The sequence below is a fragment of the Eleutherodactylus coqui genome, chromosome 3 (genome assembly GCF_035609145.1).
Source record: "Eleutherodactylus coqui strain aEleCoq1 chromosome 3, aEleCoq1.hap1, whole genome shotgun sequence".
NCBI lineage: Eukaryota > Metazoa > Chordata > Amphibia > Anura > Eleutherodactylidae > Eleutherodactylus > Eleutherodactylus coqui.
The window spans coordinates 175,338,750-175,354,467 of NC_089839.1; the positions used below are offsets into that span (position 1 = coordinate 175,338,750).

Genomic DNA, 15,718 nt, shown 5'->3' on the forward strand with positions numbered 1-15,718 from the left:
CTATCGTGCCTTCACTTAGGTATGGGGGCGTGGTCATAGAAAAATGTTGCCGTGCAACCACCTATCACAGCGCGTTGCTGGAAAAAGTGTACGGGAAGCGAAAAGGACGACCATCTCTATCATTCTCACGGGATGGTGGGAGGAGCCGCCGGAGAAGGCCGCGGATCTGTCGCTGGTCACACTGGGCTGATCACTGTGCTGAGGATCCGCTGGATTTCTTCACACCTAACCAGACTGCGATCAGGTGAGGCGGGGAGGGGATCTCTACTGTCCTGGTACGTTTCTACCTGTATATATAGTAGAGCTCTAGGGGTGCAGCATCCTCCTCAGCAGAACATATATATGTCACACCCTGCCCTGTATAGGATCCAATGATCTATAGGTGCCCCAGTGGTGCAGTGATAATTAGCGTTTGTATTGCGACTCTGTGACAGCGAAGTGATTGTGTCCAATAATATAAAATCTGTTACCTTAATAGAAAATATAGCACGGACGAAGATTCCTATTTTATTTATTCTAAAAATCCAGAATTTCCCATATAGCCTGATGCAGATGTTCACCCGTATGTTCCCGCCGCAGCACCACAACACTGCGCCCCCTTAAGAGCAGGGGGGACGTAATTTAAAGGGCTTCTCCACTTCGGACAATCACTATTTGTTAGATGTACCTTGACAATAACCTGATTTGCAAGGCGACCCCTAGTGGCCATTCGTGATCCTCATAGTAAGGTCGGATTCGTACAAATGTATGTGCACAAAGCTTGTGCGCGCAATACGCAGCGAATAGCACCCATTGATGTCAGTGGGTTCGTTCACATGTGCGTATTTTGCATGCAGATTTTGTTTGTGCAAGAAGAAAAAATGCGCAGCATGCTCTATTTTCCTGCGCATTTACTCACAAAATGTGCACATATTCCATTAATTAACTTAATTGCCTATTTGGGAGCGTGGTTGTGTGTGCAAAAAGTACAGTAAAACACACACATGCGCGTAAATATGCAACGCCCACTGTGCAAACCAGCTTATCTCCATGTGACATCAGTCTAAGGGTGCAGTCACATAAACCATATTCTTGTCTTTTGAATGGATTCATTCACACAAGCTATTTTTTTTATTTTCCCTCGCAGCAAAAAAATCTCGGTATGTTCTATCTTTTGGCGCTTTAGTGGGACCTTGAAAGACATGACATGGCAATCACAAACACTGTGTGATGTACATACAAGTGCGATGTATCCCATTGAAGTCAATGGGCAACACTTGTAATGCTTTCACAAGCGTGAAAATCACAATTTCACAGAAGTGATACAAGTTCTCATTAAAAATGACTCACTTCGCCATTAAAATCGCATGTTGGCAAGCGCGATATTGGGCCGCCTTTCTTGCCCAGACATTGCGCTCACTGGGGTGAATTAAGCCAAAGTGTTTAGTTTCCTTGCAGCCTCACCTCTATGAAAGGAAAGCGCCATAAATATCTGGTAATCGGAGCTCCTGTCTCTGAGACCACCACCTCGCGTAGCTGTTTTCGCAAATCCTACAGGCGATGCAGGGAACTGCAAATACCCACGGCCGCCCCTCCATTTAGCCTCCTCCTTTATGTGGCCAATTCTTTGGCATACAGAAGAAGGGTCAGGAGTCATTTTTGGGGGACCCCATGTATCTCCTCCCAACATTATAGTTTACATATAGTTACAATATTGAGAAATTTTGTGAATGCATTACGGTGGTTTCACATCTGCGCTGGAACCCCCCCTAATGCACAAACCCACAGATCCAGTGCTGAGACCCCCTTGATTTGCACTGGGGTATTCAGACCTGTGTTTTTCAGGCGCAATAAAAAAACAAAACCGTGTGTCCTATTTTAGTCCGTATTTTGGACCAAAATAGCCCATTAAAGTCCATGGGATTGCATGAATACGCATGATGCTTGTGCAAAACGCAATGAATATATGTGCAAAAAACGCAATGTGCAGTAAATACGTGCAGTTTTTGGTTCGTGAAAACGCTGTGCATTTCACGGACCGGAAGCGAATATGCACATGTGAATAAGCCGTAAGATTGGACTTTTGGCTTATGCCGGAGTGATATGTGTCTGTATACTTTTTTTTTAATACTATATGGGAGAGAAAAAACCTGCTGCCCTTTTTAGTATAGAGCCATACAGTAAAGTAATGTGCACTGCACCGTATCCGTTTTTTTACATCGGGGGTTGTATAGATGATGTGTTCCAATTTTTGCCTATACAGTGGCATATGTCGCGGTCTTCTGCCGGAGGGATACCCCAGGAATACTCCCATTGTGTACCTCCAACAGAAAGGAAAAGCAAGAACCTTATTGCACAGGCTAAGCTACAGTTTTTAGAGTGCGTCTGTCAACAAGACTGCCAGCTGTGGTGGCACATGAGGTGGTACTTGGGGGGCATCGTGTTTTAGTTACATCTCAGATTTATATTGTTCTCATAGCACTGAGGAAAACAAATTACCGAACGGAGCCGCCGTCTCCTCATCAATTATGAATGCTATAAATGAGATCATCCTCCATACACGGACTTGTGAAGAGATGTTGAGTTTGGGGAACAGATGGTAGTCTGACGGAGCCGGGTCGGGCAAATAGGGTGCATGAGGGAATCAGCTGAAAGCCTAAGGGGGTCATTTTTGCAGTACTGGCAGTGTGTGACGGGGCATTTTATAATGTCCTTAAGGGGTTGTCCAAAGACAAACTTCTCCCCTATCCACAGGACTGCAACCTCTTGTCCCTCTCATAGGACTGGAGCGGCGACTGAGCACTATTCAGTGGCATTTCCTGACCAGCAGCGCTAGGCCGCTAGATACCAGGTGTCGGGAAGTGCTGACCGTGCAAAGACTTCAAACTGGAGCGCCGTATCTTCTGTGGATACGTATCTGATTTCATGTCAAAATCCGCAAAACAGATAGCGCTGTGCGGTTTACGGAAGAGACAGGTACTTAGTACCTCATGGGGACATGCAAAAAGATCTAGGCCTTCCTAGACACTGGATTGTTGATGGATGCCTTCAGAAATGGTTGGATTTACCAACATTTCCCTGTATTTACGCCGCCATTTTGATCGGAGATGTGAGGACCTGTGTGCGTTCCCATATTCTTGCCTTTGGGAAGGATTTGCTTTTTTAGGGATTACCTCCTGAGAGACGTTTATTTGCAGGATCAGTAATCAATGCATGATTCTTAGGACCCCCACAATCGCTTGATCACTTGACGCCCCTCTTTATTATTCCTCGCTGTACAACTCCAGTGAGGAGATATTTGAATGGCGCAGCGGTCAACATGCACGATGGTGCCTAATTAGTGCGACTGACAGAGTGCTGAGTACAGCGATGGACTGTCTCCGTCAGCCCCGTAGTCATGGAATGGAGCCTCAGGCTGCATACGTGTCCACCGCTCCATTCAAACCCCTCCTCACTGCGGTGGTGAGGAGCAATGGGGGGCCTGGGACCCCTGCTCTAGTGATTGGTAGAGGTCCCAGTGTTAGGGCCCCCAGTTATCAAGACATTTATCACCCATCCTTTGGTGACAAGGTCATGCGTCATACATCACACATTGGGCCAAATATATGAAAACTGTCTTAAATGGAAGGGTCTTTGTTGCCATAACAGCCATTTGCAGAGGAGCGCTATACTGTGTGCAGGGTAAACAACTGAGGGTTTTTTTTTTACATGGAACGATTATCGTTAAAAATAAAAATATATCACTGGACCGCTCAAATTTGAACGATTATCTTTCAGTATAAACCCGACCAACGATCGAATGAATGATAATTTGTTCGCTTATTGTTCATTTTATGCAAGCATGAAAATTATTGTTGGCTCGTTCGCTAATCATTTGTTTTCTCATTCACTAGTACGGTGGACTGAATGATCCTGAAAAAAAAAAAAAAGATGTATTCGGCTGCTTTCCTATCTGTGTTAGACTGCCTGTCCACAGGCGAGATGTCATAGCGAGATCCACGGCGATAAATCGCACGTAGAGCTCATATGACACGCTTTACGTTGGATAACTAGGAAAAGTGCAGCCTCCGTAGCGATTCTCCGTTTGTGTAATTAAAATCACGGCATGCGCAATTTGCTACGATTCTCCAGGGTGAGCCTATCCTTTAGATAGCCTCATCGCGGAGACCTGTCAGTGCTCGCCCCTCCTCCCCCTGTGACGGGATACCGCTAGCACCAATGCTGTTGATTTTGATGCGGATCTGAGGTAATTTCACCTTTTCGATAGAAGGGGCGAAGTCTGCCGCAGATCCACACCAAAATGGCCATCTAATGGCTAATTCCCACCACCATATGTGTAAACGGCTGTGTGTGTTACATAGAATTTTACCGCCGTGGGAGCATAATACGCAGTGAAATACGGCTTATGGGGATGAGCCCCAAGTCCACACCAATGTTGTGTTTTTAACACGGAACTGATGCAGATTTTCCGCTGCAAAGAATCGCACCATTTTCTGCTATGTGTGAACGTACCCTACAAATGAAAGCTGCGCTGTGATTGGGTGCTGTGGGCAACAAAGAATGTTTTTCATTGTGACCCTTACATAAATGTCCTCCATTAACTTTTTTTGGGTGAAAGGGGATGTTTAGATACAAGAAGCGCCTTAAGCCAGCGCCATATATGATGTGAGGAGACTTGTTTACGAGCAGACGGCACCTACTGGGTATTCAGAGCATGAAATGGATGACTGCTGAGCTAGAAAGGTGCTCCTGACCGGAGAGGGGTTGTATTGTCAGTGTTCCTCCCGCTTCATTATATACTTTTATTCTTCCAGTTTTTGGTCCGTGAACCCCCACATCTATACGTATACAGGGATTGATGAGCAGGACGCTGTGAGGAGGACGCCACAGTACCGTACACAGGTCAGCCATACTTGTATTATGTGTTTTGGGCACTGTGTGTCTCCAGCTATTGGGAAGGGTATCGTCTCTCCTTAAGGAGAGCACCGAGAAGGTGATTGAGGAGATTAATAGGGCCATGCATGCTCCTCTGGGTAATATGCAAATAAGGAAGAGGGAATAATACCTCTACAGCGCCACCTATTGGATGGCAGCTTTCCTGCAAATCAATGTCGACCCTTTATACAGGTCTTTATTTTCAATCATTGTTATAAAGACCTGTATAGAGGGTCTGACATTGACTTGTAGGAATGCTGCCATCCAATAGGTGGCGCTGCAGAGGTATTGTTCCATCTTCCTTATTTTCAATTGTTGCAGCAGGTGCATGCTGGGAGTTGTAGTTTTTTGAGAGCAACAGTTTGGAGCCCAGTGATGTATATGTTATAGGCAATGTGTGAAATGGGTCATTATAAAGAGTGCCCAAAATGGGACAGCAAAGTAAGAAATGATGAATATTTCACACATTTCCTCTTCATTCTATGCAGTGCCAAACAGCGAACCTGCAAAGTATAAAATACTCCTACTAGTGGGGGATTGCCCTCCACCCTCCCTGTCCCAACCTCGGGCATCCATCTTTTTTCCCTACACCAAAAGATATGATTCTAGAGGCCTCCCATTTATCTTGATCATCTTTGAGATTTTTCTGCTCCTTGAATTGGGTCCATCTGTGATAGACTCAGCTATTTTTTTTTTTTTTTTTAATTCGTTTTGTTTATTAAATAGTAATAAGCAGTCTGTGAGATACATCTCAAAGAGGATTTACATGGTACCAGCTATTATTTTTTTATTGTCCTTGTCATTATCTATGTTAAAAAATTAAAAAAATCATAATGTCCGGAAGTTTTCACACTGACTACTGAGCCTAATAGGATTACAATCAAAGGTGACACCTGTAAAGAGAGAACACAGGAGTAACCATTCACAATAGGTGGTAATCACAGCTCACCTCCTCCCCTTACCTGCACAGTGACCTCTGCACAGGTTACAGAGCATGCCCACAACAATCTTATGGAAGTCAGTCATGCCCATTTTGTTTATGGCCTATGAGGCTACTGTAAAGCATATCTCTAAATGCTGATAATTGCTGCTCAGGCAAGATGGCCGCCCTCAATAGTCGCGTACAGACAATAGAATAAAAAATCTACAATCAGAAAAAAAAAACTTGAAAAGTGGAAAATGTTTCTTTCATTATTTGATTTTAATTGGTAAGAAAATATATCTGATCTATTCCCTTTGAAGAGGAATTCCACCTTTTTAAAGGGGTTCTCTTAAAAAAAACCCATTGTTGGCCGTGAGGGATAAAGTAATGATAATAGTAAAAAACATAAATAAATAAATCATTAGCCACTTTTCCACTCACTCTCTACCACCATCATGCGGTCCGGTCACTGTTTAAATTGGCGGCAGGCGTGATGTGGTTATTAATTTAATTGATCGCTGCAGCCAGTGTCAAACCCCAAAATGGAACATAATCAATGTGAACAGGCCGAGGACTTTCCGTTGCTTTGACCTAAGTATGAGGCCTCATCGACGTCAGAAAGACCCTGTGATATCACAGGTTAGGTGACCTTACACTGGAGCATCGAACAGGCGTATTGGAAGCCATCGCTCCAATTTTCATTGACATTTCTTCATATCTCACGTATTGTGTTTTGCAGGAGCCGGACATACGATCAGTGTATGCATTCCTCGGCATTCAGACGTCGGGTTCATTCCAAGCATCAGTCGTTGGATCAAATGGATAATGGAGACTGGGGATACATGGTATGGAATGATAGACATCTGGAATGGAATTATCAAGCTATTTATTGATCTTCTTCTGGCATGTTTTTAAATTTATGATATTTTCTGGATATGTCACACACATTGTATGATGGAAGCCATTTTTAAAATGTAACGTCATTTAAAATAAAAATATATATATTTACCAAATAAACATTTTTGCAATATGTTTTATTAACCTATTCTGTACATTTTTCCTTCCAAGCCCCTCTTCTGCCGTGCAGCTAGGTAAATACGTTGCGAGGGAAATCCGTTCACAGCAGTGTCTGCAGAGAACACTACAGCTGGCGCGCCCTCTTCTGCTATGCAGTGGGGTGAATATGGATTTTCCTAGCAAGGTATTCACTTAGCTGCGTAGTAGACTGGGGGTTTTGAAGGAAAAATGTACAGAATAGGTTAATAAAATATTGCAAAAAAATCTTAGAATCACCTATTCTGTATTTTAAAAGAATTGAATGATGGCTACACTTTAAAATGACAGCCTATTCCGCCATCAACACTTATTATACATATGGCCCCAAGGTTTTCTGCATAATTTATGGTTTAGTGAATTAGTGAGTCCTTGCTAGGCCTGAATGAACAGCTCACCAGTTCCTTATGGTTCCACCCACTGCTTCTAATAAAGAGCATTGCAGTGCAGCCATTTTTTACTGAATGGAACCAGAGAATACGATTTGCGTTTGCCTGTTCTGTAGAAAGCCATAATTAGCATAGTTATGTACAATTTTAAAAGGGTTTTCAGTTACAAATTAACCCCTGCCTTTTTGGTGGTCACTTATTCTGATGCGTGCCCCTTTTAACGTCTCATCAGAATAAGGCCAGCATGGGCGTCCCTGATCTGCAGGGATTTTGGGGAGGCTGGGGGTGGATGCTCGACTGTCTTTTGACAGCTGGGACTCCAGCTCTAATGGCCAGGAGTGGAGAAAAGTCTGATCCCAGCTATTAAACATATTATATGCTTAGGTCAATGCAACTACATTGTATAAGAGGCTGACAGAGGGAGAAGACCCCCTATGTCACCAATTAAACCCTCACAACAGTGTGATTGTGGGGGCCGATGGGTTGTTATGGTACCCAGAGGCTTGACAATGACCTCTGGGTCTGCTATGTAGTATGGCCTAGGAGGCCTAGTTGGAGTTGGAGATTAATAGGTCAATTGAATACACTACAGTACTGAAGTAGTTCAGTGTATTGTAGGAAAGCCATTCCTAATGATTTTAAAGTCTTTTAGTGGGGGGTGGGGGGCTAAGGAAAGAAAAATTGAATATTAATGATTGAAAAAAATGTGTGTGTATATATGTGTATAATATATAATAATATAAATTATTCTTGTCTAATCATCTTTATAGATTACATTTTTCCCCCCTCCGCACTAAAGGACTTCAACATCACTAGGATTGTCTGCAATTACAAGTGCAGCTCCTATTGATTTCAGTGACAGCTGTGCTTGCAATTACAATCACCGGCTGCTGCCTGGATAACCCCTTTAATGAACAAAAGAGACATCTAAATTAAATCAATCTCTGCTGTGACCCCCTTTACCTTGCAAAACAGCATGAATTCTTCTAGGTACACTTGCACACAGTTTGTGAAGAAACTCAGCAGGGAGGTTGTTCCAAACATCTTAGAGAACTAAGCACAGATCTGTGCTTGCTCAAATCCTTTTGTCTCTTCATGTAATCCCAGACAGAATAGATGATGATAATCTCAGGTCTCTGCGGGGCCATATCATCACTTCCAAGACTCCTTGTTGTTTACGCTGGGGATATTTCTTAACGCAACAAACATACAGTTACGTCATGGAGGTTTGAGTTTGGGGGTATGGAGGGGGATTGAGGGTTGACCCTGCCCCATACTATGTGGCTGTCTGCTGTTTCTTATAGCCAACACCCACCCACAACAGCTCCGATTAGCAGTGCTGCTGATAGGAGCTGTTAACCCTTTAAATGCCCCAATCGATGTTCCGTGGCCCTGAATGGCCCCCCACGATAAGATTGCGGAGTGCCATTCGATAGCCATGGCAGCTGAAGGCCTTCGCGCTTTTCATGACCGAGATAGGAAAACCCAACTATCTATTGGCCACCACCTATCAGAAACAGCCGAGCGCTACATCACAGTGTGCATGGCTCTTATTGAAGTCAGTGAGAGCTACAGAGACGGGTACCACAGCACGCTACGCTATTTCTGTAGCTCCTAATGACGCGCTGAAGTGCTTGGCTGTTTTTAAAGTTATTGTCTGGGTGTCCCATAACTATACCAGCGGTTTCTGGTATGGAAAGCCGAGATGGGAATATCCCTTTAAGTAGTAAATATTTTGTTGCTTCAATCTTTTACAGTTTAGCTAGTTTTTATAAGTAGTCTAGAAAGCCCCCAGGGGTGCCATGGCAGATTTCCTATCAAGCCATGCATCCACTTTTTTAAAAGTTTTTCAGTACATTATACGGTACATTACATAGTACCATTGAAAAGTACAACTCGTCCCACAAAAAAGACCTTCAGACAGCTACATTGATGGATGAATAAGAGTTATTTTTTAAAAAGTGGGGAGGAAAAAAGAAAAAAAGGCCATGTCCTTAAGGGGTTAATGACATTGGCTGGATGTTTGGGGTCATTGTTTTGCTGCAGAATAAATTTTGAGTGAATTTGACTCCTATTTTTTTACAAAAATTCTAACTCTGCAGCATTTTACACGCCCTCCTAAAACCTTTGCTCAGTACTGTATATAAATTTGGTACCCATGTAATCGTGCTGATGCCCAGAATTATTTAACGTTATTTATATCACTCGGTAAACAATGTAAATGTATAAAAAAAACAAACCATGCCAGAATAGCTTAAATTGATTGCTTTCAAAAAATTAAATAAAAAGGGATAATATATGTAATCAAAAATAGGATCAATGAAGACTAGACCTCATCCCACAAAAAGAGCTCCGTACAGGAAAAATGATGCCTCTTAAAATGCAGCAACACAAAAGAAAGTTTTTTTATTTTACCTTTTCAATTGACCAAGATAGGAAAACCCAACTCTCTATTGCCGACCACCTATCAGAAACAGCCGAGCGCTGCATCACAGTGTGCATGGCTCTTATTGAAGTCAGTGAGATCTACAGAGACGGGTAGCACAGCACGCTAAGCTATTTCCGTAGCTCCCAATGACGAGTTGAAGCGCTTGGCTGTTTTTAAAGTTATCGTCCGGGTTTCCCGTAACTATACCAGCGGTTTCTGGTGGGAATATCCCTTTAAGTAGTAAATATTTTGTTGCTTCAATCTTTTACAGTTTAGCCAGTTTTTATAAGTAGTCTTTACAGAACTATTGACCATTTATTAAGTTGAAAATGTTTATTTCTATCATAGCTTTATTTAGTCTATACTGAATTCTGTTACAGCCTTGTCAGTGACAATTTTGTGTTAGCTAATTATGGTATGTTTCGACCTATATGGTCCATTATTCTGACAATATAAGACTTTCTTTGCCTAATTTTGGATTGTGTTATAACCTGTTTCCATTCAGTAAATACCTTTGAAAAAACACCATTGGGATATGATGTCACTTAGGTTGGGTCCAACCTGTTGAATCCCCACTGATTGCTCATGTGAAAGAGGGGACGCTTTTCTATTTGACCCGCCATCCAGGTTTTGTACATATACTGAATATTAGCCCCATTCTCTTGGCTGGAGTGGACTCTCGGTTATTTGCACACCACCTGGATTTCAGTGACACTTTGTCAGAGGGCATCCCTGGGATGAAAGTCTATGGAAGAGCAAGTCACGACATATTCTAGTGATGTTAATGTCCTTTAAGACTGAAATACCCTTATTAACCTTGCTTCTCGAATTTAAGTTTGTGATCATTTGTGTAGAGTTTTGCATGCCATACATAATGTTAATCTTTCTCTTAGATGTCCGATCCAGTCACACTAAATGTTGGGGGTCACGTGTATACGACCTCACTGACAACATTAACTCGTTATCCAGATTCCATGTTGGGTGCTATGTTTCGGGGCGATTTCCCCACCGCTAGAGACTCCCAAGGTAATTACTTTATTGACCGCGATGGATCCCTTTTCCGGTACGTGTTGAACTTTCTACGGACATCAGAACTTACTGTGCCTGTCGACTTCAAAGAGTTTGATCTGCTGCGGAAAGAAGCTGATTTTTATCAGATCGAGCCTTTAATACAATGTCTTAACGACCCCAAACCTTTATATCCTACGGACACTTTCGAAGAAGTCGTGGAACTGTCTAGTACGAGGAAACTATCAAAATATTCCAACCCTGTGGCCGTCATCATCACTCAGCTTACTATCACAACCAAGGTTCATGCGTTACTAGAGGGCATCGCCAACCATTTCACTAAATGGAATAAGCACATGATGGACACTCGCGATTGTCAGGTCTCCTTTACCTTTGGCCCATGCGATTATCATCAGGAGGTTTCCCTTAGAGTCCACCTCATGGAGTATATCACAAAGCAAGGCTTTACAATCCGAAACACCCGGGTTCACCACATGAGTGAACGGGCTAACGAGAACACAGTGGAACATAACTGGACTTTTTGTAGATTAGCAAGGAAGACCGATGACTGATGAAAGCACAAGTGAGACGCTCACAGTGTAGGCGCTAATCTGGATGAGTGTCCTCATGACCTTTTACGTGTGCTTCCGTGCACATTGTTATTTATTAACAGCCATTGCGACTGGATAGTCCTGCTAACGTGACTCCTTCATTGTTCTGTTACCCAGCACGCATGCATGTGCCTATACATGGAAAGATATCCATGCTTCGACATAGGCTTCCAAACCTTAATGCACATTACCCTCCGCAGTATTGATATGTGAAGACTTATGGTCAAGAGGCTTGTTTGTAATACAGGCCGAAGATTGTTTCTGCAACTTCAATGGAAATCTGAAGTTCTGGCTTCATATACATCAAGATCACCTTTCGTGTAAAGTCACGGTTTTGACCTTGAATAACTTTATTAACTTAAAAAATAAGCTACAAAGAACAAATTGTGGGAGAGACTTTGAGCAAAAGGTATTGACGGCATTCTTATAGTGAGATTTTAGATATGCAGTCACTTGTGATAACTATAAGACTTCATTATAAATCTTCAGCAATTTACAAGCATTCTTGTCCCAGCATTGTCTACATCGCCAAATGTTCTCAAATCGATGGATCTTACATCAAGGTTTTACATGTCTTTCAATCATGTTTGCAGATAAGCACTATTTCTGTAACATCATTGACCATTTACACTAGATATGATCCAGCTCATCAGCTTGTGTGCCCAACTGCCCATATAGGTATTAGCTCTTGTTCTAGGAATATGCCCCAGCAGATTCGGACCACCATAAGATATACCCAGTTGGTCACCAATGTTTACCGGATGTTTGCATAAGCCATAGGCATACTGGTAATTTAGCCAATCCAACCAAATAAATGCTTGAGGAGATAATGGAAATGTTTTTGTTTGGATGTGACCAATAAAAATGTATTCTCTTGGTTAGGAAACATGGCAGGTAACAACAAATAATCCGATATTGGAATTTTTATCTATTCGTGGCCAAAGCTTTGTGCCTACACTCACCTTTAACAAACGGGGTTTGTAAACTTCTGTCGTGGCTTCTGTCATAAATAAAGGCCAAAACACAGTGCCAGATTCATCCTACAATAGATAGCGATTACGGCTTACAGACCCAGTTGACTTATTATGGGTTGTTGGCTGCCAGAGATGGTGATTTACTGGAGGGTCAAAAATCTAAGCGTGTCCTGTCAGGACAAAGCATGAAAGCCTTTCCCAAACCAAACTTGTGAGAAAGCTTTTCCTGCTGTATCATAATGGATCCAGTCCCATTCTTGAAATGAAAGTGGCTGCCCTGCGAAAAAAAGTTATCTTTTATCTGATCAGTGGGGGTCTAACTGTTGGGAACTCCACGGATCACGAGAATGGGGTCTCAGAGGTCCCTGAATGAATGGAGCGGCAGTTGAGATTACGCACTACTATTCCGATCATTTCAATGGGACTGCTGAAGATAGCCAAAGCGTTCAAATGCTCAGCTATATCCGGTAGCCTTGTTGAAACTAGTAGCGCGGCAGCATGCATGCACAACGACCACTCTATTCATTTGGGGAACTTCAGGAGCCCTGTTCTTGTGATAAGTATGGGGTCCCAGCAGCTGGACCTCCACTAATCCCCTAACTTGTGGATAACTTCTTTTGGTAGGAACATCCCTTTAATTATATATTATAATATATGGCTTCTGTGTGGAGCCATATTACGGCTACTTGCATGTGGCTTTAGACGTAATCAAAATTGAAAGGGTGTTCTCATCTTGGCCGGATATGGCCCTGTTAATGGAAGCAGCCAAGTTATGCTGTTTGGGAGTTACAGAAACAGAATAGTTCTCCTAACCACCGCTTTCAGGACTTGCACCTGTCAGACTTTTATGACATAGCCTGCGGATATGCCATATAAGTTTGAGATGGTAATACCATGCTAGCAATGATGAAAATCCTTCATACAGTGATCATACTGCATTCACCTTCATGTCTTTCTTTTTTACCTACAGCTTTCAGTGCCATTTTCTTCTGCAGTTCTAGCATTCATGATATTTCATTTGTAGAAAAGTTGTAGCGTGGATGGGAATATTGGTGTTTAACCCTTTCCAATCCAATTTGTATCCTGGTTTTCGTAGGGGGCTTTCTCTTTTTCTGCCGTTATAGAACGGCGCTATCTGCTGGCTAAAGCCAGTACTGCATGAGGGGACAAGTTGGATAGGCTCCGACAGCAGAGAGGCTGGCAATATACAGCAAGAGAACCCTGATGGACATCTCCAACATCGGAGCTGTACAGCCTTAAATCATAATGTGTTTAGACGTCAGACAGTGGATTGGAAAAGGGTTAATGACTCCATAGGATCTTTATGCAGATAAGGAAAAGTGATGCCACATGACGCTTGTGCCTGCTCTCTATGTTGCATCGATACATTAATAATAATCGTACCAGTCTCCTCAAATTTATCAACTAAAGCAGCATTAAATCTCCGGTGCACCTCTTAAGGGCTGTTCACAGCACACTGTAGCCATCCGTCACACGCATACATTTTGATAGGCCTCTCACTAGCCAAGCCAGAATCCTACTGCACACTGATGAGGGGCAAAAACCCTGAAAAAGCTGACTGTGTATGAGTTCTGGCTTGGTTTTCAATTCCCAATCATTGCTCTACAAACCTGTATAAAAGGGTCAAGCATGGATTTAAAGGAATGCTACCATCCGATAGGTGGCGCTGCAGAGGTATTGTTCCATCTTCCTTATTTGCATATTACCCAGAGGAGCATGGATGACCTTATAAGTCTCCTCCCTCACCTTCACGGTGCTCTCCCTAAGAAGTGATGTTACCCCTCCCGACCCAATTTTAATATTAACATGTATTGCTTGATAACCCATTGACTATCATTGGTAAAAAGTAGTTCAAAAGTGTATACGTTTGACTACATTTGACCTCCTTTACATTTGTGTATGTTTTGTTTTTTTTTCTTTGTGGGGTACAAAAGCCGGCATACCACATTTTTCTGCCCCACAAAAAGTGTATGTTCAAAATATACCTCTTTTTTTTTTTAGCCTTGGTCAATAGAAAACATTTGGAAACATCAAGCTGTACGTTTCCATACGTTTAACATATATATTTCTTGTTCTTAAATGGCTAAAAAAAAAAGTGTTCAACTACAAAACTTTATTTAAAAGACTTTAAAAACGGACACGAGTATAAAAACGTATGGATATAAATTAGCACTAAGAAACATGCATCTGCTGAAAATTTATATATTTTTTCCCATTTACTATTAAAATAAACACTAACCATACATTAAAAATGTGATGTGAACAGCCCCTTAGAACTGTAACATCTAATAAAAGTGCTGCTAATATCTGCGATTGCTCCATAACAAGCTGCACACTTGCTACTTTTCCTTTGCGTCAAGTTCTGGTCCCAAAAACGTTCTACCTGCAGTCGCCGATTTGTAAGGCTGGCAGCTAGCATCCACAGCTTCCAGTAGGCATCCGGGGGTCTATAAGTACATGGTGCTCTTTTGCCCGTCCCTGTATTCTGGTTATCTCAATGTTTAGTAGATGGAATTGAGTTGAGATTTCAAGCACAATTGTCGCATTCACAGCCCAGTTGTAATTAGTAGGACTGGTGATTATCAGTAATCATGCTGAAGGATAGGGAAGGTTTTATATTATGGTGCCGTGCTATTCGCACATAAGTTAGTATTAGGTGGAGAGCAGAGAAGCTTCTATACGAGCTATGTACAGGTTTCATAACCGAATCTATGCAGATACAAGTGACCAAACCCCGCTTTATTCTCGGATTAGAACCTTTTTTTTTTCTGGATAGATTTTAAACATAAACGGTGGAATTATTATTTTGTAAATCTAGTTAATGATAAGATAATAATGTATTGCTTCAGATATTCTAATAAAAAGATATGCCTGTTCAGTTCTTAATGACATTGTCTGTCTACTTCAGTGGTCATTGTTCTTTCTACCAACTTGTGCTTTGTGGGCTATCGCAGTGCAGAAGGATCAGCCGTATTCTCATCTGCACAAGGTAAGGACTAGAAGCAATGGGATGAAACTGAAAGGGAGGAGACACAGATTAGATATTAGACAATGAGGGTGATCAATGAGTGGAACAGGTTACCACGGGAGGTGGTGAGTTCTCCTTCAATGGAAGTGTTCAAACAAAGGCTGGACAAATATCTCTCTGGGATGATATAGTGATCCTGCATTGAGGAGGGGGTTTGACCCGATAACCCTAAAGGTTCCTTCCAACTCTAGTATTCTATGATAGGCAATGTGATAACTAGCAAACAAACAAACATGCAAATCACTATATTTACTTAAAATGTGCCGTGAAATCCCTCTAAGGTGCTGGCCACTAGGGCTCTCACTTCCCTCTAATTTGTTGTGGTCTGTCTGTTGTCATGTAAAATCTGTCTCTAGTAGTAGAGACAGCA

The 15,718-nt window shown here is 42.2% G+C and overlaps 1 protein-coding gene across 1 annotated transcript; it reads left to right on the plus strand.

Annotated features, from left to right (window-relative positions):
- The first annotated feature begins 140 nt into the window (after positions 1-140).
- Positions 141-15,206, plus strand: KCTD6 (potassium channel tetramerization domain containing 6). The gene is made up of 4 exons (XM_066596600.1): positions 141-244; positions 4,794-4,881; positions 6,576-6,681; positions 10,600-15,206. Exons 3-4 carry the CDS (start codon positions 6,598-6,600, stop codon positions 11,284-11,286), a joined length of 771 nt encoding a protein of 256 aa, XP_066452697.1. The 5' UTR covers positions 141-244; positions 4,794-4,881; positions 6,576-6,597; the 3' UTR covers positions 11,287-15,206.
- Positions 15,207-15,718: the final 512 nt, after the last annotated feature.